General features: G+C 38.4%; 1 protein-coding gene across 1 annotated transcript; it reads left to right on the forward strand.

The window, feature by feature from the left end:
* The first annotated feature begins 6328 nt into the window (after positions 1-6328).
* Positions 6329-19645, forward strand: rx1 (retinal homeobox gene 1). Its single transcript, XM_008407919.3, has 4 exons — positions 6329-6615; positions 7868-8186; positions 11416-11669; positions 14955-19645. Exons 2-4 carry the CDS (start codon positions 7889-7891, stop codon positions 15432-15434), a joined length of 1032 nt encoding a protein of 343 aa, XP_008406141.1. The 5' UTR covers positions 6329-6615; positions 7868-7888; the 3' UTR covers positions 15435-19645.
* The last annotated feature ends 3955 nt before the right edge of the window (positions 19646-23600 follow it).

The following is a 23600-nucleotide window of genomic DNA, read 5'->3' on the forward strand; positions in this document are numbered from 1 at the left end:
TGTCAGGCGGGCATTGTGAACTGCAGCATTGTCCTGTTGAAAAACCCAATCATTACCACACTGACGAGGGCCCTCAGTCATGAGGGATGCCCGCTGCAACATCTCCACATAGCCAGCTGCTGTTTGACGCCCTTGCACAACCTGAAGCTCCATTGTTCCATTGAAGGAAAATGCACCCCAAATCATGATGGCGCCCCCACCACTGTGCCGTGTAGAAAACATCTCAGGTGGGATCTCCTTGTCATGCCAGTAACGTTGGAAGCCATCAGGACCATCAAGGTTACATTTTTTCTCATAACTTTCTTCCACCTTTCAATATCCCATGTTTGGCGCACCCTTGCAAAGTCCAAACGGGCAATTTTGTGGCATTGAAGAAGACGTGGCCTTTGAAGACGTTTTTTGTTTCTGAAGCCCTTCTCTTGCAGATGCCGTCTGATGCTTATTGGGCTGCAGTCAGCACCAGTAATGGCTTTAATTTGGGTAGAGGATCGTCCCGTTTCTTGACGGACAGCCAATCGGATCCTGCGGCTCAGAGCTGGTGAAATTGTTTTGGGTCTACCACTTCACCCAAAACAAGAGGGTTATGGATCCTGAGGGTTCCATAACCCTCAGGATCATTTAAAAAATGCAAAATGACTGTCTTACTGCGTCCAACCTCAGCAGCGACGACACGTTGTGAGAGGCCTTGCTTATGCAGCTCAACAATCCTATCATGTTCAAAGTGAGTGAGCTTTTTTGCTTTTGCCCTCAGGAGGTCTTGACAGTGTAAAGACTTGACAGAAAATGACATGGGATCCAGATTTTTGCACAGCTTTTGGCTTTTAAAGACTATGGTCTTAAACTTTTGATCAGCTGAAAAAAATCATGAGTGTAAATGCAGTTTTCAGAAAATTCCCTGCTCAGAAGTTCTTGTCTCTTGCGCTGATTTTTTCCTTTGACATTGTGAAGCTCTACCTAGAATATATATATATATATATATATATATATATATATATATATATATATATATATATATATAAATTTTTTCTTTTTTTTTGCTTGCAACATCGACATTTTTGAGTCATTCTCATTCTGTTCTCGTGCTCTCCCTTTGGGGAAGGAGAATCTCAGAAATCAAAATCAAATTGTGAAGCAGTTTGATCAGATATGAGGCTAAACGGAGCAAAGCCTTCTGAGAGATCCTTGCATCTTTCTGAGAGGTTCCAGCTGGCAGCATTTCAGACACAACACATGGTGCAGCTGAAGAAGATATAGGAAAATATGGGAAAAGTTGTTTCTTAATGTTTCGATATAAAAACGTTGATACTAGTATCAGTTTATTTGATAGATATGCAGGAATGAGTTTAAACGATGCTGACTTCCAAGCATAATGTCACCATGTAAAGCATCCTAAACGGTTTGTGGAAAACTGAATCTAAGAAGAGCCAATCAAAACAGAGCTACGTGTGCGTGCGTGCGTGCGTGCGTGCGTGCGTGTGTGTGTGTGTGTGTGTGTGTGTGTGTGCGTGTGTGTGTGTGTGTGTGTGTGTGTGTGTGTGTGTGTGTGTGTGTGTGTGTGTGTGTGTGTGTATAAGTCAATGACAGACATCTTATGGTCACATGAACTTACCCTCCCTAACTCTGCTCCTTCCCCACTAAGCTGACACTGCGCATTTACACGTTAGCTGCTTTTACCTCTAATAGGATCAGCAGGACTTAACTTTGTCATCTGATAAAACTAAGCAGCTTGACAACTACACTGCTCCTTCTTAACCAATTTATGCTCAATTAAGATAACTGGGAAACCTTGGAAGGACGAAAATGTTTTCAAGAAAAATATGAGCGATGAGCATCATGGTGCTCCACAGGCTTGTTGAAAAAGGAGAGGAATTTTTCAATAAATGAGAGGTTTAAATGACAAGCATCTTTATATACGTTTATTCTTATATTCACTTGGCAAATTTCAAAGAGAAATTTCAGCCATATAATAAGCAGTGTAATGTCACAGTTTCAATCCTTGCTCTTTTGTTGCAACAACATCCCCTCACAATACATATAAGAAACACATTTTAAATTCACCTTAAGCTATAAATAGTCAGCATTAGTGTATGAATATGATGTATTTCAATAATTCAGCGGCTTCAGCAATGATTAAACGTTTGATTTTGGAGCTTGTTTGCAGTAGTTTCCTTGTACCTGTTTTTGTTTTTCTTTGCTTGAGCTTCTCACGAACGCACAGGTCTCCTCTTTATTAAAATCTGCAGGCTAAAATTAACCACAAAGCTCCACCACTGTTTGGGTGAGAGATTTTAGGTGTGTTATCCATGCCGGAGGGGAGGGGGGAGTAGGGGGGGCAAATTTAGAGTTGACCTGCCAAAGCATCCTGCAGAGAGGACTAAGGAGGTCTGAGACTCTCCCTTCTTTCCAGCTTCACGGGTGTTTTTATTCTTCACAGTAGCTTCACAGTAAGCAAATTCACCAAACTTTGCGCAGTGTGTGAATTTATTTTATTTTTTTTACATGTATGATGTCTATCCAAAATGATTTCTCATCAGCCTGATCAACATTTGAAAAGGTCAGAGGTGTGGATCCAGAGTGACACTATGGTAACGCTCAACTGGGAGCTATTTTTGTTCCAATTCACTGGAAAAGTTCCCATCTATTCAGAGTTATATGACAGCGATTATATGTTCTGATCAGCTGATCTGTATGCATGGTGGAAACTGTGGATATGTGTAAGAAATACATAGATATAGACACAAAAAAAATACATTTTATTGCTTCTCTTCACAGTTTCATGGCTTTACAGATTTTTTTGTCTTATGTGCACAAATTGTCAGGGGCTGTACTTTGGGACATTTTGTTTAAAATGTTACAGCTGGTATTTTTCTTAAACAAAAACAAAATTAAAATGCCAGGTTTGGTTGCTTTGTAGTGTCATAGCTAAGTTGCACAGTGGACCGAAAACTTTACAGAAAACTCTTTCAGCTTCTGCATGCACCTTGTGTTTGCATGTATTGCACCTGCTCATGTGCAGAAATGTGATGTGTGAGTGTCTGAACATGTTTGCATGTAAGTGAGCACAGAAATGAAGGATTATTTGTTTCCAGTTCATTTCTAGGACAGGAAGTTGCTCCTCAGCTTTGGCTGCAGATTTGCTGGCATGGAGATGAAGATAGGCTGAAAATGAGAGTATAAATTTATGAGGAGACAAATTGATCTGGAGGCAAAACCAGACATATGACATATTTATTTTGGATAACTTCCCTTTTTCATGGTAAATACGTCATGTCCTGTATATCTATTTTTACATCAACCTGTGTTTCTCATATGCTGCTGAAACAAAATGAACTGCTCCTTCAGATTAAGGGTAAAGTGAGGTCAACTTTAAAGTATATAAGCAATTATTTAGTTTGAAAAGAAACTATAAGTACTGATTCAAATTTCATTTTAAACAGATTATTTATTTTACCCTCTTGGCTTTCTTTACGTTCTCCATTTTCATTTCGCCCTCAAAAACCTGCATGTTAAGCTAGTTTATGGTTGTCGAGAGGTTCATCGTGCTCTGCAATACTTAGAGTCATCGGGATCTACGTAACAACTTAGAGGCTATTTCCTAAGGAGAGATGCAACGAGGAATCGCTCGCTATCGTGAGAGATCACTCTCTTCCAGCCCATAAGCTGTTTAACCTCCTGCCATCTGGAAGTCGATACCTTTCCATTGAATCAATAACAACCTGCTTGTGCAATCAATTTGTTCCCCACGCTCTACACCTGCAGGATTTCCATTGACCCACATATGGAAGGACGTAATTATTTTTTAGTAAATATCTTTACTAAGGTTTGTTGTCGGCATTATTCAGATGACAGCTGATCCCCAAATCCACACTGTGATCTACAGTGGAAGAGAGAGTCCACGAAGAACGATACAAATCAGACACCCCACAAATACAAAAAAAAACATTAAACCTTCACAATAAAATAATTAACAGTAAAGCTTCGGGTTCAGGGCTGCACAGTGGAGCAGCAGATTAGAACATCAGGGGTTTGGGTTCCCTCTTATGCAAAGAGTTTGCTTGTTCTTCCCATACATGTACTGGTTCTCTCCCTGGGTTCTCCAGCTTCCCCCCCACAGTGCAAAAACATGACTGTTTCATTGCTTAACATAAGCAGTGAAACTCTGTGGATAGACAGATGGATAACATTTTAAAGAGTGATGCAGGGGTCATCTCTTAAAAGTTTGAATAGTTTAAGAGGCATTGAAACTGTCTCATGTAATAATATTTCTAAAACTAAATAAATAAAAGCACACATTGGCTATCACTTGCTTTATTTAACTAATTTAATTAATTCATTCACTGACAAAAAAAAATTAAATTTGCGCTTGGTGGAAATGTGTAAGAAGCTTTAACCCTTTCATGCGTAGTGGTCACTACAGTGGATAGCTACCTAAAAGCCATTTTCTTGTGCTTCTTGTAGATTTTTATGTTATAAATGCAAACAGACCACTGAAGTGGAATACACTAACAACTACTGGCCATCCATTGCAATTGCAAGAAATATTTTGCTAAATCCAACATGGCAGACAGACAAAAAGGCATGCCAACCAACCCAGTCAGTCCATCCTTCTAGAGGACGCTTGCAGGTACAAAAAAAAAAAAAAGACATATTGTGACATCAAGTAACCCCTAAAGACCAACACTACTGATGTATTTTCCAAATAACAACTTTGCCTTTGGAGAAAATTACAACTGATTGCCTAGAAAAACAATCTAGAATTTTATTTTTACAAATTATTTTCCCACCTTTTTTTATGCCTTAAGAAAATCAAAAATGCTTTGGAAAAAATCCTGACACAAAGGACCATAATTCATGATGCACGAAAGGGTTGGAATTGAATTTGCCGTAGCATAAGTAATAAATAAAATAAAATAAAGTAGTAAATAATAAAATAGTAAACAATAAAATGAAAAATAAAATAATGCTTGCAGTTGTCCAACAGTGAACTCTGGAGATTTTCCAACCTCCGCCTTCAGTCCTGCTAAATGGTGGCAGGACTGAACTTATATTTATATTGTCCAACATTATTTGTCAGAGTTCAAGTTGTTTTTATCTTTTTCTATCATTACTTTGACTGTAAATATGGGCAAATATAGGAGGCAAAGACTAACATACATACATGACTTACTTAATGGCATGTTTTCTTGTCTTTTCCATTTTGAGGAGCAGGTAATGGATGCCTTCTAAATTTATACGGCGGAAAAACAGAAAGTCCATCCATCCATTTTCTGCCGCTTATCCGGGATCGGGTCGCGAGGGCAGCAGCTTCAGAGGGGAGGCCCAGACTTCCCTCTCCCCAGCCACTTCTTCCAGCTCCTCTGGGGGAATCCCAAGGCGTTCCCAGGCCAGCCGAAAGACATAGTCCGTCCAGCATGTCCTGGGTCTTCCCCGGGGCCTCCTCCCGGTGGGATATGCCCGGAACACCTCACCGGGGAGGCGTCCAGGAGGCATCTTGACCAGATTCCCGAGTCACCTCAACTGGCTCCTCTTGATGTGGAGAGGCGGCTAAAACAGAAAGTCATTAACTACTAATTAAACATTCTTCATGACACTTACAAAGCATAATATACATTTAAAAATGCTTCAATAGCAATAATTTTATAGACGTTGTTCAAGGGGAAACAATTAGTTTGTCTAGAAAAATGTTTCTTGTTGTGGAATGTTTTTACTAAACAAATTATGCTAAAATTTACTTCTTTTTGTTTATTTACAGTTTGACGTCATGGCACTGAAAAAAAAGACAGATTTAATGCTGAATTTTCACCCATCTTTTTCTAGGTTTTCATTAATTGTAGCCAGCGTATTCCTAAACTTCCTAATTAATTTAGATGTTAGAAAATGTTACATTTTACTTCAACATCTTGCTAAATTGAACAATAAGCACAAATTTTCTTGCACTTTTGTTTACTTTTTTTAAAACTCAGATATAAAGTGAAGCAAGATAAATTACATGCAATTATAAACATTACCCTTTTATCATCCTTGTTAAGATTTTAAATGTTCATTAATAATACACATTTATTTCTTTGGCTCTGTTGCGTTTCCTTTCTTCGTCTCGGCGCAAAAAGGCTGACTGTGCTTAGTGAAAACTTAATCATTATTTTCCTCTAAAACAACCAAAATTACATCAGCAAAAGTCTTTCATTTGACTCTAACCGACATTTAAAGCAGTTAGTTGAAGCAGAAAACGGCTGCCAATCACTCTTAAAGAGGAAGGATTGTAATAAACAAGCTGTCCTAATCCTTTGGTTTCACCTCCTACGCCTCCTCAGCTCTGTCCACCTCTCCCTCCCGGTCTCACTCCTCTGCCACTCTGCTCTCCGAGCTGGAGTGGATGCTGCTAAACTGAGCGGCTCTATAGGTTGGTCCTTTTCAGAAGAGTTCCTGTCGGGACCATTTATGGCACGCTGGGGGAAATACATCGAGGAATGCAGAGCAGAGACCAGGCTGGACTGAGAGAAACCGCAGGAGGAGCGATAAAACTGATCTGGGAAAAGCAAAAAGTTGGAGGCTGAGGGGAGCAGGTGGAGCCCAGCGTCAGCAGCTCCAGCAAGTCATCGTTTTTCCTTCCAACAGGTAGCCATTGCATGTTTCTTTGCATCTTAAAAGTTTAAAACATGCTAAACACATCTGGGTTTAGTCTACTGACTAACTAATTTAACAAAATTTAGGTTTACTTGCCTTCACTACTGACATTTCTGACTCTGGCATTTTTGCGTCTTAAGTTTTATCTGTCTATAGTAGTTAAACAGGATGAGACTTTTCTACCACTTATAGACTTGATGTGATATGAAATGAACATGTTTGTTTTGCTTTGTCAAAACACATATACAAGTTGGATCTTTGATTAGACGGGAGAAGGTTTTTATCAACTAATATTCATGATCACAGCTGTATGACTGTCAATTAATTACAGTTTCAAGATAAAGGAATTTAGTAATAACTTTATTTAAAAAACGTCTGAAAAAGGACTTAATTAAAACATAATTAAAACATAACTGGATGTATGTAAGTATGCCAATACCTTAGCAGTTATATTACTTAAAACATATTTAAAACGCATAAATAAAAATTTGGTCTCATTTTATTTTTGAATTATGTGAAGTTATACTAGAATTGATTAACTCATCTAATGCTTCATTTACTGCACTGCATCAATAAACAAAAACCAATAAAAACTGTAACTCTGGCTTGCTCTACAAATTATTGATTATCCTCTTCACGACACCAGAGCTGCAACATCCCGGCCCACTAACTATGCAAGACCAACATATAAAATTACAGAATGAAATTACTAAATACTGTATTTATAAGTGACACAATGACTTAAATGTATTCCTTAAACTATTTATTTTTGTTTCTAGTTATTTATAACTTATGAGATGTTAAAGTCTAGAGAGACAAAAGTTCAAAACATTCAGAAAAAGATTGAACATATAATATGTTATGTTCAATCAGTTTCAGTAGTAATATAAACCTCTGAAGACTAAGATTCAGATTTATATATTGTAGCTGAAAAAGAGCCATTAAGTGTGATCTGGAGATTTCTTGGCAAACATTTGCATATGGAGCCTGTATTAATAGAAAACTGGCCCAAAATGTGAATAGTTTTGAGAAAGTTGAACACACATGGGTTCTAACTGAGAAAATCCTATGAGATTACATTGCCCAACTCATTGTATTTAGTCAACTGGGCCCCGATCTGGAGTCTACTGTGAGTGCAGGCCCAATCCGGACGGAGCAAAATCCATCCAGAGGCCCAGATGAACATGTTGGGTAGCCTCTGACCTCCTCTGGTTCTTCACCCTCACCTCTGCCCTCTGTTCAGGTGACACCCCCAGACGTTCAGATGCATTTATCACTGGACACCATGAGCATGGTGGACGACAGCTGCCTCTCACCCAGCAACTTCCACGAAATGGGGAAAGGCGGGGGCGCCGCAGTCGGGGGCCGCGTCCACAGCATTGATGTCATCCTGGGCTTCAGTAAGGACCAGGAACCCTTGCTAAGTTCTGCCGGACCCATGGGGCCCCAGAAGATGGGCTTAGATGGACTGGGAGATCACGTGAAGCAGCAGGAGTCCTTGTCCCACCCGTCCTACAGCGGACACCTGAGAAACAGCAGCTCACAGCAGCAGCAGTACCAGGGTGAGTGAAAACAGATGAACACTATCTTAACATTTAAACCAGTGTGAATCCATTGCTTTGTGCCCAAGACTTGTTTACATATACCATCACATTTTTATTTATTTATTTATTGCAAACACACTTTAGGTGATTTTTGTTTTAACATCAATTGTCAAGTTGGCTTAGTGTGAAAATCAGTATGAGGGTTTTTGTTGTTGTTGTTATTTTAGACATTAGGGGAAGATTTTGTTGAAAAAAAAAACTGCATATTTGATTTTCAGCAATTTACAAAATTCAGTCAAAATTCTATCAATTAACAAAATTGATTTTCAACACTGGAGCAATAGGAAGATCTTTTCAAACTGAGTAATCTTTCAAACTGACTGCAGAGTTTAACATTATAATACAAGCTTATTGCTTCATGGTTAGAATGAACAAACTGGGGTAGTGTTCCCATTTCAAACATTTCACCGATTTAACAAAATGTGAGGACATTACTGTGAAAAATGAAATGGACTCAGTCCAGGTACAAATATTGAAGCTAATGCAATCAGTGCAATAACGTTTATTCTTTGAAGAAACCTGACAAAAGACTAATCTCATCGGGCATCAAATTAAAATTTCTATTTTAGCTCAAAGCGTTACATGCTGTTGCTCCGTAGATCCTGTTGCTTTGACTGAACCGAGCAGATAAATCACAACACAAGATGGTGCAGAGTGGGTTTACGTCCCCAAGACCAATCCCATTTCCATCTCCTTGTGGAATTCCCCCCTAATCTTCTCTTCTCCGCAGATTAGATTGTACAGTAGTTCATTCGGGTGTTATTGTCATCGTTCGGCCGCAGAATCAAATTTTCCTCGTTTTAATCTGAAGCTTTTTTTTTTACATGCAGGATCAGGCAGGTGGTTGGTGGCAGAAACAAGCATGCAAAAAAAAAAGCGCCATCATCTGCATGACGATGAGACAGAGCGCTCTTGATAAGAGAGATTATTAATTGCTTTATTTTTGTCTAAATGACATCACTCTCTTTATGTCTGTATTTTCTGTGAAGTTGGTCCAAATCCTCCTGAATGAGCTCTGCTTGATTTTTTTTTTTTTTTTTTTTTTGCTGTTTGGTGTCACTTCGGCCCCTGCTCTCAGTGTGTAGATGTCGTCCTGGCTGAGACTCAATGGGGAGGCTTCAGACCAGTAGCTGTGATGGGCTGACAGGCCAAGAGCTGGTCACTGAACCAGACCTGACCTCTGCCTTTGTCAGTGCCTAGCCTTTGTCATGGCTCCTTAATGAGAGGTGGATAAATTAACCCCTCCAGTCCCGCTTTGCCTTGGCTGCTGCTCCTGTTTGTCAGTGCAGAGACCATGCCGACCTGTCCTTTATCCTCATCAATACGTCCCATTAATATGAACTAACGCAGCCCTAGGGTTCGGGAACAGTCTGTTGTTTTATTGAAACTAAGATCATAAGATGGCATCTTGCTACAAAGCTTACTTCCTAACTGTAATAACTTTTATTCTACATAAAACTACTCCAGTCGACATTTGTATAACACCACTGGGTCAATGAAAATGTGAGGAAATAAACATAAAATCAAAATTACCACGTGAAACTGAAGCTCCTTTCCGTTTTACAGATGTATTTCTGAAGATAAACAATTACCTTTTATCCACTTTTTTTTAGTTTTACTGGATCATTTCACTAAATTTGTAAGTATTTAAGAATATAAATAATTTCTTCAGGAGCTGGTAAAGACAGCTATAAAGTGAAATGATTCCTGCAGTATTGTAAAGTGGATAAGACATGTCCAATAGCTACCCATTGCTTATATTACATTACATTATATTTATTATATTATGACAGTGGCACAGTTGGTAGCACTGTTGGCTGCAGCAAGAAGGTTTTGGGTTTGAATCCCAGCCTGGAGTCTTTTTTGCTACATGGAGTTTGCATGTTCTCCTTGTGCATGTCTGGTTCTCTCCTGGTACTCCGGGTTCAGTCCAAAAACATGACTGTCAGGTTGACTGGTTTCTCTAAATTCTCCTTGTGTGTGTGTGTGCATGGCCGTTTGTCCTGTTTGTCTCTGTGTTGCCCTGCGATAAACTGGTGACCTGTCCAGGGTGACCCCGCCTCTCGCCTGTCGACCTCTGCAAATAGGCACCAGCCCCCCTTGCGATCCCACTAGGGACAAGCGTATAGGAAGATGTATGAATATTATATTATATTGCCAATATGAACTTTAGACTGAAAAGTAAATGTTTCAATGAGTGGCAGCGTCTCGTGTAGCTTGCTACTTTTAAATGTCTCCTTCCTTGAGCAAATCGTTTACCTCCTGAAGCAGATGCTACCAAAATGCTACTATTCTCTGCTGCAACACTAAACCTAAACTTCTTATGCAAGCAAGTCAAATTAACCTTCTTTCAGTGATTGGCATCTTATCCAACCTGAGCTGAGTGCTGTACAGCCCTTGAACCGGGTCCAGTCCTGGCAAACCAGAGCAACTGATCTGATTGGGGGATCAGGGTCTCTGTATTTTCTTTAATTGAATTACTTACTTGTTAATCTAATTCGCCCAGCAGCCCCCCACTGTGGACTTCACTATTTCCCATGTTGTTTATAGTCGAAGGTGAGGAGGAAGAGTAGAGAGGAAGGTTAAGAGTGATCCGCACCTTGGAGGAAGGATTAGAGGGAAAGCCTCGTAGTGCCTGATGTCACCTGTCAATATAATGCCTAGTTTATTTGTAATCCACAGCGGCATATTAAATAATTACGTATGAATGAAACAAAGGGGTAAAGAACAGGTCTGCAGCTCCAGTCCTGCATCTTTTGAATGCATCCCTGCTCCAAGTACCTGAATCAAAAGGCTCAATTATTTTGTTGGCATGTCAGCAAGTTCTGCATAGGCTAGTCATTGACCAATCATTTGATTCAGGTGTGACAGACCAGGAATGCAGGTAAAGCATCTCTAAAGCTTTTAACTTCATTTTACCTCTAGTGAAGGTAAAGACAGGGATCAACTTTTAAAAATCCAATTAGGGACGTTTTTAAAGTCCATTGATGTTCAAGCCATCACTTGCTTCACTGACCTATTGCTGAACTTGTCAGGCAATGTCCGCTCTGCTGGAAAGTGGATGTCACAACTTCTATTTGAAAACAAGGCTTGTTTCTCTTTCTCTCTTCGTCTGAATTCCACAAAAGGTATTTAACGTACAAAACCAAGAAAATGTCTCAATTCTTCTGTCTTCTCACCTGGGTAGATCCTGGTTTGTACACAAGCAAGAGTGAAGAAGAGCTGGCTGAGCTCAGGAAAAATGTGGAGAGCGACGACGGCAAGTCACCTGAGTCATGCCAGGATGATCAACCCAAGAAGAAGCACAGACGCAACCGCACCACCTTCACCACCTACCAGCTGCACGAGCTGGAGCGCGCCTTCGAGAAGTCCCACTACCCAGACGTCTACAGTAGGGAGGAGCTGGCCATGAAAGTGAACCTCCCTGAAGTACGAGTCCAGGTGAGACGGGCCGCAAGTGTCACCAGATTGGGCACAAACACACAGATCTGAGCTTTCACATACTGTCCACTAAGTAGCCTTCAAAATGTCCTCACTGGACTCTTACGTCAATAGTTCTTTTTTTTTCTCGGAGAATTTTATCTTTTAAAATGAATATTGTAACCTAGAATGTGAAAAGAGCTTCTGTCAGGAGACTGTTTATCTATTAGGGTTGATTGTTTACATTTTAGCCTCTCTAATCTTATAAATGGAGTCTAACAGATGACTCTGTCTGTGATTACTCTTTTCCTGAAAGCTGCAGTTTTGAGTCCACTAACGTAGTTCCCCTGTTTTATTTTGTGCTTTTGTCAACAATCATAATCCTTGGAGTCGGTTTGGTTGCACATGTTAAACTCTAAATTAGTGTTTAAAAACATGCTGATTTTGGGGGCGGCTAATTTAGGTGCTTACCCAGGGTGCGATTAATGCGTAAACAACCACTATCAATGCTTATTTAGAGATCTACAACCTTTTTTTGTAAAAGTTTTCTTCCCCTTCTGCTAAAATTTACAGCACAAAACCAAACAGTGTTGATGCTGTTACGGTAAACAGTTCCTCACTTGCCTCATCACCTTAAATAACCTGACTTACGTGGCTTGTTCCAGCATCAAGCCAAAGCTCTTGGCCTTTCGCCTGTTGCTTGCCAGTGTCTACTTGAACAGCTTGGTGTAAAAAGATTAGGAAGAGCCCAAAGAAGTTCCAAGTATCCAGAGAGATCCTATGCTGACTTCATTGACTGATAATGCCAGCGTTAATGTCAACTGATTTAAGACATTTAAAAGAAAAACAAAGAGGTGTAAGATTAAACGGAGCAATCCAAACAGGAATAATCTCATTCCACCGCCGTAGGAAAACAGTCAGAATAATTTCTGTTAATTGACAAGATATGTCAACATTTGTGGAAGCAAAATGTGAAAAGTTGAATTGAGGTCTTTAAGTGTAAGGAAATAGATCCGGTACGCTAATTATGTCTTCCCAACTACCCCCGTCAATGAAACAGGGTCTTATCACTTTGATCCCTAAACCAAATAAAGACAATTTAATAATAGATAATTTTTATAGTCATTCTATTAAATAATGACTATAACATTTTGGCCTCCATTTTAGCTAAAAGACTGAAAAATGGCTTAAATGATATTATACATGAATCTCAAAACGGCTTCATGCCTGGACGCAACATTTCTGATAATATTCGATTAGTGTTAGACTTAGTTGATTATAAAGATCTTATCTCTGGTGATCCAATTATTCTGTTTTTAGATTATCAAAAGGCCTTTGATACAGTTAGTCACAACTTCACTTTTGACACATTGTCCTTTTTTAACTTTGGTAACTTTTTCATTAAAGTCTTTAAGACACTTTATAGAGATAACAACAGTTCTATAAAACTTCTATATGGCACATCTAGCCAATTTAATATCGATAAAGGGGTTCGTCAGGGATGTCCGGCCTCCCCTTAAATTTTCCTGCTTGTTGGCCAAATTTTAAACTATTTAATTAGACAGAGCTCATTTGAGGGAATTAAAATATTTGACCGAGAACTTAAAATTTCACAACTTGTTGACGACATTACAGTGTTTTAAAAAATTTCTAAAGAAATTTCTGTAGCTCTGTCTGTTATAGCTAAATTCTCTAGCATTTCAGGGTTGAAACTCAATCTGAAAAAATTTGAAATCCTTTCCTTATACACAACTGCTGTCACTGAAATGTGTAATATCCCTGTAAAAAACACTGTAACTTACTTAGGAATTAAAATCTCCACTGACCACAGTAACATGGGTAATTTTACTCCAGTTTGAGAATCTATTAAAAAGAAATGTAACAGTTGGTTAGCTAGGGATTTAACTATTTATGGTAGAGTACTATTAAGCAAAGCAGAAGGAATATCAAGGGCGTCATATCTTTTCGCATCACTTGATGTTAGTAAATTGCTCTGTTCTGATCTGAACTACTCTCCTCATTACTGCATCATGTGGAACAATGCTTATATAATACATAAAAACAAATCATTATTTCTTCATAAGTGGGTTGACAATAGTATTAATTTGATAAATCAGTTACTTGACACCAATGGTGAGTGGTATACATATGAGCATTTTATGAACAACAATAACATAGAGATATCTCAAAAAGAATTTGAAATGGTTATTAAATCTGTTCCTCATAGTTTGCTCTGTTTAGCACAAACCAAACATCCAAACAATTTAAACCTTCATGACTCAATTTCAATTGAAGGAACTAATATAATGAATCCACTCCCATAAGTAAACATGGATGGGATTATCTGAGCAAAAAAATGTGGAGCACAATCTTTTTATTGCCTCATAAATATATAATTACTAATAGGATCAAAGAATTTTTATTTAAGATTTTACATAGATATTATCCAGTTAAAAATAACATTTGTCGCTTCTCTCCAGATGTCAGCAACAACTGCTCTTTTTGTCAGTGTGAAGGCAAAAGTATTGAACATTTATTTGTGGAATGATCTCACACTACAATATGTTGGTCAGGCTTGCAAAAATTCCTTACAGAAAAAATTGGAAAACATTTTGTTTTATCAAATTTACATATTTTACTTCATCTTTAACAATTCAACTTTTTCTTCAGATGAAATATATATAGTGAATTTTATTATAATTTTAGCAAAAGATTATGTCCACAAGATGAAATGAAGTGAAAAAATTCCCTCTTTTAATAATTTTCAAGAAACTGACTTAAAAATGTATATTGCCTCTTTTGAAAAACTTAACTTTAATAAGAAACTGGTAAAAACTTTAACTCTTCTCCAAAAATTTTACTTCATCTCATAAGCAGATCCCTGTTTTTTGTTTTGTTTTTTACTTTTTTCTTTTTTCTGTAATATATCCTTCTTCATATGTATTTGAATATATTTTTGACACTTTTTGTTGTTATGAAAACTATAGCTGAAAAAATACACAAAGTTTGATTTTACCAATGTGTGTATATATATATATATATATATATATATATATATAACTTTTGTCTCTCTAGACTTTAACATCAACACTCTGAATGTCTGTAATTATTCTTTATTGTTTGTTTTTATTATTATATTTTAATATTTGTCATTGAGTTAACATCCATATGTATGTTCATGTTATTTGTTTGAAATAAAGTTATATAAAAAATCAAAAAAATTTTGTCTTCCCAATGAACCAGAGTAATTTTAACAATAATTAACTGTAATACTGTTTTGAAAGTCAACAACTGTGTCTTTTACAGGTCTGGTTCCAGAACCGCAGAGCTAAATGGCGTCGGCAGGAAAAAATGGACGCCAGTACCATGAAGCTTCATGACTCCCCAATGCTGTCCTTCAGTCGCCCGCCTCCGGTTCACACCAGCATGGGTCAAATAACCAACTCCCTCCCGTTGGATCCCTGGCTGACGTCTCCCCTGTCCAGCGCCACATCCGTCCAGTGTATCCCAGGCTTCATGGGTCCAGCTCAGGCCCTCCAGCCCAGTTATCCCAGCCATGGATTCCTCAACAGCGCCCCCCATGCTCCTCACCTGCACGCTCACCCCCATCCTCCATCGGGGCAGGGGATGCAGAGCATGGCTCCCCCACCTTACCAGTGTCCAGCCCCATACTCCGATAAATTCCCCCTGGAAGACGTGGACCAGCGCAGCTCGAGCATCGCCGCTCTGAGAATGAAAGCCAAGGAACACATCCAGTCCATGGACAAGACCTGGCAACCCATGTGACTAATTGAGAGTCCATGTGAGGAACAATCCTGGCACAAAGCAGACAATGAAAACTCCTGTCATGCCTGCTCTGCCACAAAATTGAAGTGAGACTGAGCTGTGAAAACGGAAGAACATTTTTGGTACTTTCTTTTCTTTTTAACTTTTTTCTCATCTCCAAGACTTAAAAGTGAAACCATGGTGAGGTTGCATTAATGGTTATCCCTTCTTCCTGTTAATGTTGGGTGCAGAAAAACCAACTATGGTCATCATTGCTTGCACCCAAGAAACTACTGTAATTCACTTTTTTTAATTAAACATGCTTTTTAAAAACTCAGACAAATTAATTCTCACATTTTATGAACATACTTGGGTGTCTTACGAAAGTATTCACACCTCTTGGACTTTTTTACATTTTGTCACATCGTAGCCATAAACTTCAGGATCTTATGTGATGAGACAATACAAAGCAGTGAATAATGGTGAAGTGGAAAACAATGCTAAGGGGTTTTAAAGATTTTTGACACACATGCATGCACACACACACGCACACACACACGCGCACACGCACGCACACACACACGCGCACACACACACACACACACACACAAAAGGAAAAACATTTGCATTTCCTATTAGTTTCCACCAAAACTAATCTTCCTGGTTAATAATTGTCTTAAGCTTTCTGGGGTCCAAATTATAAAATACAAAACATAGGATAACAGTAACATTAGCATAATACAGATAAAATTAGTCATACATCTCACATTACAAATTACATACATTCACCTAGATTTAAAAAAATTTCAGTTCTCTTTAAAAAGGTAAAGCATTCAAATATCTGATGTATTTAGGGAATTTGCCCCATTCCTGAATTGTTCTGTAGATAACAGATTTTTGTAAAATAAGTTTATTTCAGCACAGTTTATAATTAATTCACCCTCCTTATGTCAAAACTAGTGCAGCTCCAAGTGTTTTAAGGTCAATCTTTACTTGTTTTGCACATTTGCACATCTGCAGTCAGAAAGGCTGTCAAGTCTTGCTACAGATTTTGAATGGGATTTAGGTGTGGGCTTTGACTGGGCCATTTTAGCACTTGAATACACGTTTATCTGAACCATTCCAATGCATCTCTGGTCCAAATGTTTAGAGTTGTCCTGTTGGAAGATGACCCTCCACCCTCTTGGTCTTTTGCAGCCCTAACAAGTTTCCTTTATGGATTCGACTGTATTTAGCTCCATCCATGTTCCTACCAACTCTCATCAGCCCCACAGTATGATGATGCCATCACGTTTCACCATGCGATGGTGTGTTCAGGGTAATATGCAATGTTAGCTTTTAGCTCACATAATTTTTTAGATATAGGCCAAAGATTTCAGTTTTGGTCTAAACAGAACATCTTATATATGTTTGCTCTGCTCATTACACCACTTGTGGCAAACTGCAGACAAACTTCTAATAACTTTCTTTCAACAATGGATTTCATCTTGCAACTCTTCCTTAAAAGCTAGACTTTTGGATTGAACGATTAAAAGTTGTCCTGTCAACAGATTCTCAAACAGTGCAGATCCTCCAGAGTTACCATGAAGCCCAACCTTTCCCCCATGATCTGCCTGGTTCCTTTGTTTTCAAACCTGTAACTTTTCACAGTAGACAACCTATTTTTGTATTTGTACTGGATTATATTTATGAGTCCCAACGTAAATGAGGTCTAGTAGAAAAAATTTATGCGACACTTCTCTTGTCTCATTGTACAAATTAAAAAAAGACTTGTATCATTTTCCTTCCACTTCATAATTACACTCTGCTTTGTGTTTTCTTTCACATAAGACCCCAGTAAAATACACTGAAATGTTTGGCTTCGCTGGCAAATCTGGCATGAATACTTCTGTAAGGCTTAGCATATGGTTGGTGTTTCTAGCTCAGAGCTCAGATACTTCAAAGTCATTGGAGAAAGAGGTCAACAGAGGACATTTATAGCTCTATAGACCTGGAGAATTTTGTCAATATGAGGCTGAAAACTGGAATAAGAATAATTCGGTCCTGAAGAAAGACGTCCTGCCACCTTTTTTGACCCAGAGTTAATATTGCACCAAACCTATCCTGATTATTTTCTGACATTCTGCTTTAAATACAAAATGGAGGGTTGAACCAGATACAAAAACCAGCAAAAGTACAATTTTTTTGTTGTTTTTCTTGCTTGAGTGGCAGTTAGAGGAGAAAACCTGTTGGCAACTCAGTGCTGGTTGGCTGAGAGTACGTGCAGCGCAGCAGAAAGAGTCCTGTGGGATGCGTCACCCCGCATAGTTTGGTCTTTGTTTGGCACAATTGATCCAAGTGTATCCTCTTTGTCTGAAACTGAAGGGGGAGAAACGGTCTCAGGCTGGACTAAATAGGCCCATTTTGTTATGGAAGTTTCTTTTTTCCCCCTGTTGATCAAACAACAAGGAACATAGATTGTAAGCTGCGGTCATTAGGGACACAGAATCAGTCTTTTACCATCTGTTGCAGCACTGAGCTCTAATTATCTTCAAAGTATAGAAGGTCAGTTGTAAAAAATCAATATGAAACAGGAAAAATCGGCTCTGATTCAGAGATGTTTCTGCATCCCACAAACTTGAACATGTACAGGTAGAACAATGATGTCTCAACTTGATAATGGAAAAAGAGGGAGATCAAAACCATTATTTTTTGCAGTGCAATCTCAAATCTCCCCTTATTGTTCTGTCATTGCATTCTGTCTTATAATGTTTTATTTTAATATAACTGCAAACAGCAAAGAACTCAAATCCGCAGCTCACTTTTAGTTCTCATGTAATTTTTATTTTATTTTATTTTATTTTATTTTATTTTATTTTATTTTATTTTATTTTATTTTATTTTATTTTATTTTATTTTTTGGTATTAATTGGTTAGTGATGTTTTTACAGAAACTGAGGACTATCTTTGCACATCAAAATGTTTTCTTAGGATGCAACAAAAACATGATTTTTGGACCAAGAACAAGCCAAAGTGTAGATAGTGCTAAAAAAATTGCACTAGAGTTATTTTTAGTTTTGTTTTTGTGTTTTGTTTTTATTTTTTTCTATGTGAAGATGTGAAAGGTATTGTCATAGTTATAGTTATATTGTTTTAATTGTTAATTATGTCTGGATCATCATTGTTCACATGCTTGTAAGAACAATAAAAATATAGTTTGATAGAAATCCTTATCTGCACTCTCCTCTCTCACTGAAGAGCTTTCATGCTGACCTCTCACTACTCCTTCCCACACACCTTGCTAGGACTTAAGAGCAACCCAAGATTACTACAGTATAATCGTTATCATCTGACATACATTCTTTCTTTTCAGCTAAACGCTCGTGTTTCTCGTCTCTTTCTGTCATGTAAAGGCCCTTTTATTCCCTCGCCCCTCCCTTCGCTCAGTGCTGTTCCGCGGTTTTGTGGCAGGGGGCCAGCCTGTTAGGAAGATGAGACTCCAATCAATCAGGGCACCCCAGGGGGGGCCACTGACCACAGGGCCCGGGCTCTTTAATTGCCCTCAGGCAGGCAGGTCTGCCAGCAGGCCAGCCGCTGCTGCACATGTTCGCAGAGGGGACCAGTGGCGCCGCGCTCATCGGCGTTCTGCAAAGTGTGAGTCACTTTCCAAAACAGATGGAGTTTCTGAATAGACCCAAACTTTGAGCAACATATGGATGAACCAGCGCATGAAATGTTTGCATGATTTTTGACATGTTGTAAAATGATTAGATGGAGCCTGCTGCAATGTTTGCGTGCTGCTGACCTCTGACTGCCAAACAGGTCATGCAGAGCTAGCCGGCTTGAAGGAGCTGCGTTTTTCATGTAGCTTAATGTTGTAATTTTTCTAAACGTATTAAAAACAGCTCTGAAAATCTCCAGCTCTTAGTTCCACATGGCCGACATATTATATAGTCTCCTAGTTCCCTAACAAAGACATCAGCCTGGTCAGTATTTATTCTGAAGTTAATGTCTAATTTTCTGACATTTAATTAATTAAAGTTAGAAACAAAGAGAGATGTCGTTTTGATTTCAAAGTCAGATTTGGTTTCAAGTGATCCACAACAGTTTAATCAGTTTATTATTGAAGAAAAGAAATTCAATTAAAACATCAAAACAAGAAATCTGCAATCTGCAGGAATCATTTGGATATAATTTACTGGATAGTGAAGGTAAAACTAAAAAGGCTCAAAGTTTCTTACAAAAGTATTCACACCCTCTAAACCTTTCTGCAAAAACTTCTTTATATTTTAGAGCGGCCTTGACTCTATGACACAGACACTAATTTGTGTTAATTTTCATTAAGTAGTAAACAATTGCATAGTGAAAATAAAAGGTTTTAGTATTTTTATAAATAAAAAAAAATTAAATATACACTTGTATCGATCACTAAATGTTCATAATTAAAATTCAATGTGACCAAATGCCTCCAGAAGCTAATCAGTAACAGAGTCAACAGAGCAGCTTGGTCAGGGATCGAGTAGTGGAGAGATTTAAAACAGAGTTAGTCTGCAGAATAATATCTCAGTCTTCGAGCATCTCATTGTTCAAAACATTATGTGGAAACGGAAAAAAGATGGCTCAGCTGCAAACCTATCATGGACGTCCTAAACTGTGCTAAAGTGTGCATCAATCAAATAAGCAGTGAAGAGGTTCATTGCATGTTTGGAGGAGCTGCAGAACTCCTCTGCTCAGGTAGGAGAATTTGTTACCAAAGCACTGTATCACCCCTTTTTTATTTCACAAGTTATTACACATATTACTATAAATTTATATGTGAGAGAGAACAGAGAGGGAAAGAAATCTGTACTTTCCATAGGAGACAATAAAAGTAAACCAAGAAATGTAAGGGAGTCAGAGTGGGAGAAAGGAAAAAGAGAAAACCTTAAGATGGAGATTAAGTGTGGGACTGTAAGAAAAACACACACAGAAAAGAGGAAGAGAGAAGAGGGGAGGGTGCTCATCAGGGTTAATGATGTAGAAAATCCCCCAATTAGAGCATTTTCCTGTGCTGCAGGATGAGTTCAGAGTGGGGTCTTCTGAGAGCTACGGGATTAGTACCCAGGCCGGGCTGAGTCAACCCGGGTCCAGGCGGAAACTTACTAACTATTGGTCTGCCTGGCACTACTCTGCTTTGGGACAAAAACCAGGTCCCAGAGCTGTTAGTGGCACTGAGAAAAGCCTGGGAAAAAGTACAGAAAAAGAGTTACGTTAAAAAATTACCTTTCAAGATCAGCAAGATATGTTTAATTTTCAAAATTAATACAATCATGTATTTGTTTGGAGGAACTACATCTCCTCTTTTTAAAAAAGAAAATAAATGAGCATTTTAGTGCAGTGCTGTAACCTAAACCAAAGAAATTAGAAAAATCTGTCCTTTAATTTGAGTACATTTATTCTGTGTGGGGGGAAAACAATCCCACAACAACAAATAGGCATTCATCTATCCATTTCCTGCGCTGGCATAATGCATGCAGGGTCGCTGCAGTCAATGTCCGATAGGCGGAGGAAACAATTCACCAGTCCACCACAACCACTGTTACGTACACAAAACACTCAAAAATATATTTTAAAAGATTTAGAGCTGAGGGCATTTTAGAGTGAACATGTATGTCTTTGGATAGTGAGAACCCAGGCATGCATAGGGAGAACAAGCAAACCTGACCAAAGAGTTTTGTAATTTCATAGTTTCCTATTTTCCTCAGGTATAAATTTGATGTAATACAGAGATCCATTTCTCTCAATCTCCAAAATGGAAAATACAAGAGAACATATCGTTCAAATGAGGCAGATATGAGTAAATCTTTATAAATCTGAAAACTAATTTAAAACTGAACATATCAACATTCAGAGAAATATAAAGCTATGACAACTGGAACTGCTCCAAACTACATGCAGACCCAGGTTTGTGTCACCAAAAAATGCATAGACATATGCATAGACATATCAGTTGCCCATTAGAAATTTCAAAAACAAAAATATTTTTTTTAGCCTGGAAACACATTGAGTGCTGTAATTTGTTCAAAACCCTCCCATAAACGGTACAAATACACTTTTGGTGAATGCTTTGGGATTACCAGGGTTTCTCTGCTGTGCCTTCCTGGAAGTTGTGATTCAGTCGTCATCACCTGAGTCACATGTAGAGACAAACACAACCTGACTAAACTGTTAAAACATTAGCACAACTCATGACCTCAAGTGACAGACTGGCAGAGGTAAGAGTACTTCGGAGATTATGACTTCTTTGAAAGCAACTTGGGAGTCAGATGTCTCAATTAGGCCATGGAGTCCTCATGTGCACTTAAAATACGAGGACAGGTAAACCCCGTTGATGAGATGATGAGATTAAAGGTGTGGGTTACACATGTGCCGTTTGCTATAAATAAAGGCATACAACCGGTTACTGGTGTAAGACCTGGAAAGAGGCATGAAAACATTCCCGTACACGAGAGTTCATCAATCCAAAGGAGGAAAAACAAACTGTATAAATAATTAATATGACAATATAATGATTTATTATCAAGAAAATGTAAAACTGTACAATAATAATCTAACATTCTGTGGTCCCAAAGTCCGGATTTAAATCGCATGGAGAGATTGTGACCCTAAACACTCTATTCATACTTGAGAAATCATCCAACGTCACTAAATTACAACAATTATTTAGTAAATGTAATGTAATCTCCAGATAAACTATAATATTATGTCAAAAACCTAAGGGTAACATTTTACATGCAATGTAATTTTTTGGACAATTATTCCCCCTTGTTTTTGATGCTCTGCAGCTGGATCGGTTTTTCTTCTTACTTTTTTTTTTACTTTTGGACAGTTGTGATCTGTAACTATGGCAACAAGCTGTTTTGCTTGTTTGTTTTGAGATTAATATCTCAAAACCTGAACTGCAAATCCAAATCCCAGAGGAGCCGAAAAGGAGGCTTCATGAATACAAGACAGAACCAAACAGCAGGACGAAGTTTCAAACCATCTCTCCTCAAAATAATAATGAGCAAAATCAGTATTCAAAAGCAGATGCAGTAGCTTAGCAATGCTTGCCAACAACTGAGTCTGTCATACAGGACATTTGGTATGAAATGTCATTCATGCTTCCCAGATATTAAGTTGTTAGCACGTCATGACGGTCATGAGACTCTCTACATTAAGTCAGAGGCGTTTTCAGATGCACTGCAAAACTGACTGCTACCTGACATCATTCCTATCAACATCATCACCATCTAATTACTCTTTGATGATACTTGGAGGACATGAGTTATGACAACATTTAATTCCTCTTCTGGATACATAAAGTATTTTTGAATTGAATTGAATCAAATTGATTTGAAAAGTTGTTTTTTTTCATAAAGTTTGGTCCCATATAAAAGCCCTTTTGTGAACATACATAGCAGCTTTAGAAATTAGGTGGAACTTTGTCATGCAAAAAAATCTCTAACATATGAATTGGTGATATAAATGACCAAAGAACATGCATGCTACAAAGCAAGGTAGAAGAGTTCAGGATTTTTCTGTGTGGTTTTCTCCCAAATAAGCAGAAATTAGGACGCCTGTCAAAACATGTTTTTGTTGGATAATGGGAGATACACTTGTGCAGACATCCTGACTCACCTCAACTACATAGTTACCATATTCATCAGGAAGAACAGAGATGACAAAGACTAATTGATTAATTGTGCAGTGCATTATTTTGCTCCTGCACTCTCGTAAATCTGAGAGGACCACGGCTGGAGTTAACAGTCTTATTGGAAAGACGCGTTCCCCGCACAGGATAATAAGGGAAAATAGCAGAATTAATTGGGTTTGATTAAGAGAGCCTTTCAATGGGACACAGCTTTTTCGCATGACATAATTAGAGGTCAGTTAGGGGTGGGTGGAGAGGTGAGGGTGGGGGGGATTTAGCTGTTGGCGCCAGTGCTTTGGGGGTGTGTCTGCAAGGCGTGTGTGACTTGTGTGTGTGTGTGCGTGTGGGTGTTGTTAAGGGGGTTATCCGTCCATCACACTTCTGGAACTATGTTGTGTGTCTAATGTGGTAAATTTCAATAGACTCACTCACCAGAAAACACACAGTGAAGTTCACAGGGGGGGGGCTCTTTGTGTCATTATTATCAAAACAAATGGCGACATTAAAGGCAGATTTGTGAAAGCTGCATTCCCTTT

This window comes from Poecilia reticulata, chromosome 4 (genome assembly GCF_904066995.2).
Source record: "Poecilia reticulata chromosome 4, P_reticulata-male-v2, whole genome shotgun sequence".
NCBI lineage: Eukaryota > Metazoa > Chordata > Actinopteri > Cyprinodontiformes > Poeciliidae > Poecilia > Poecilia reticulata.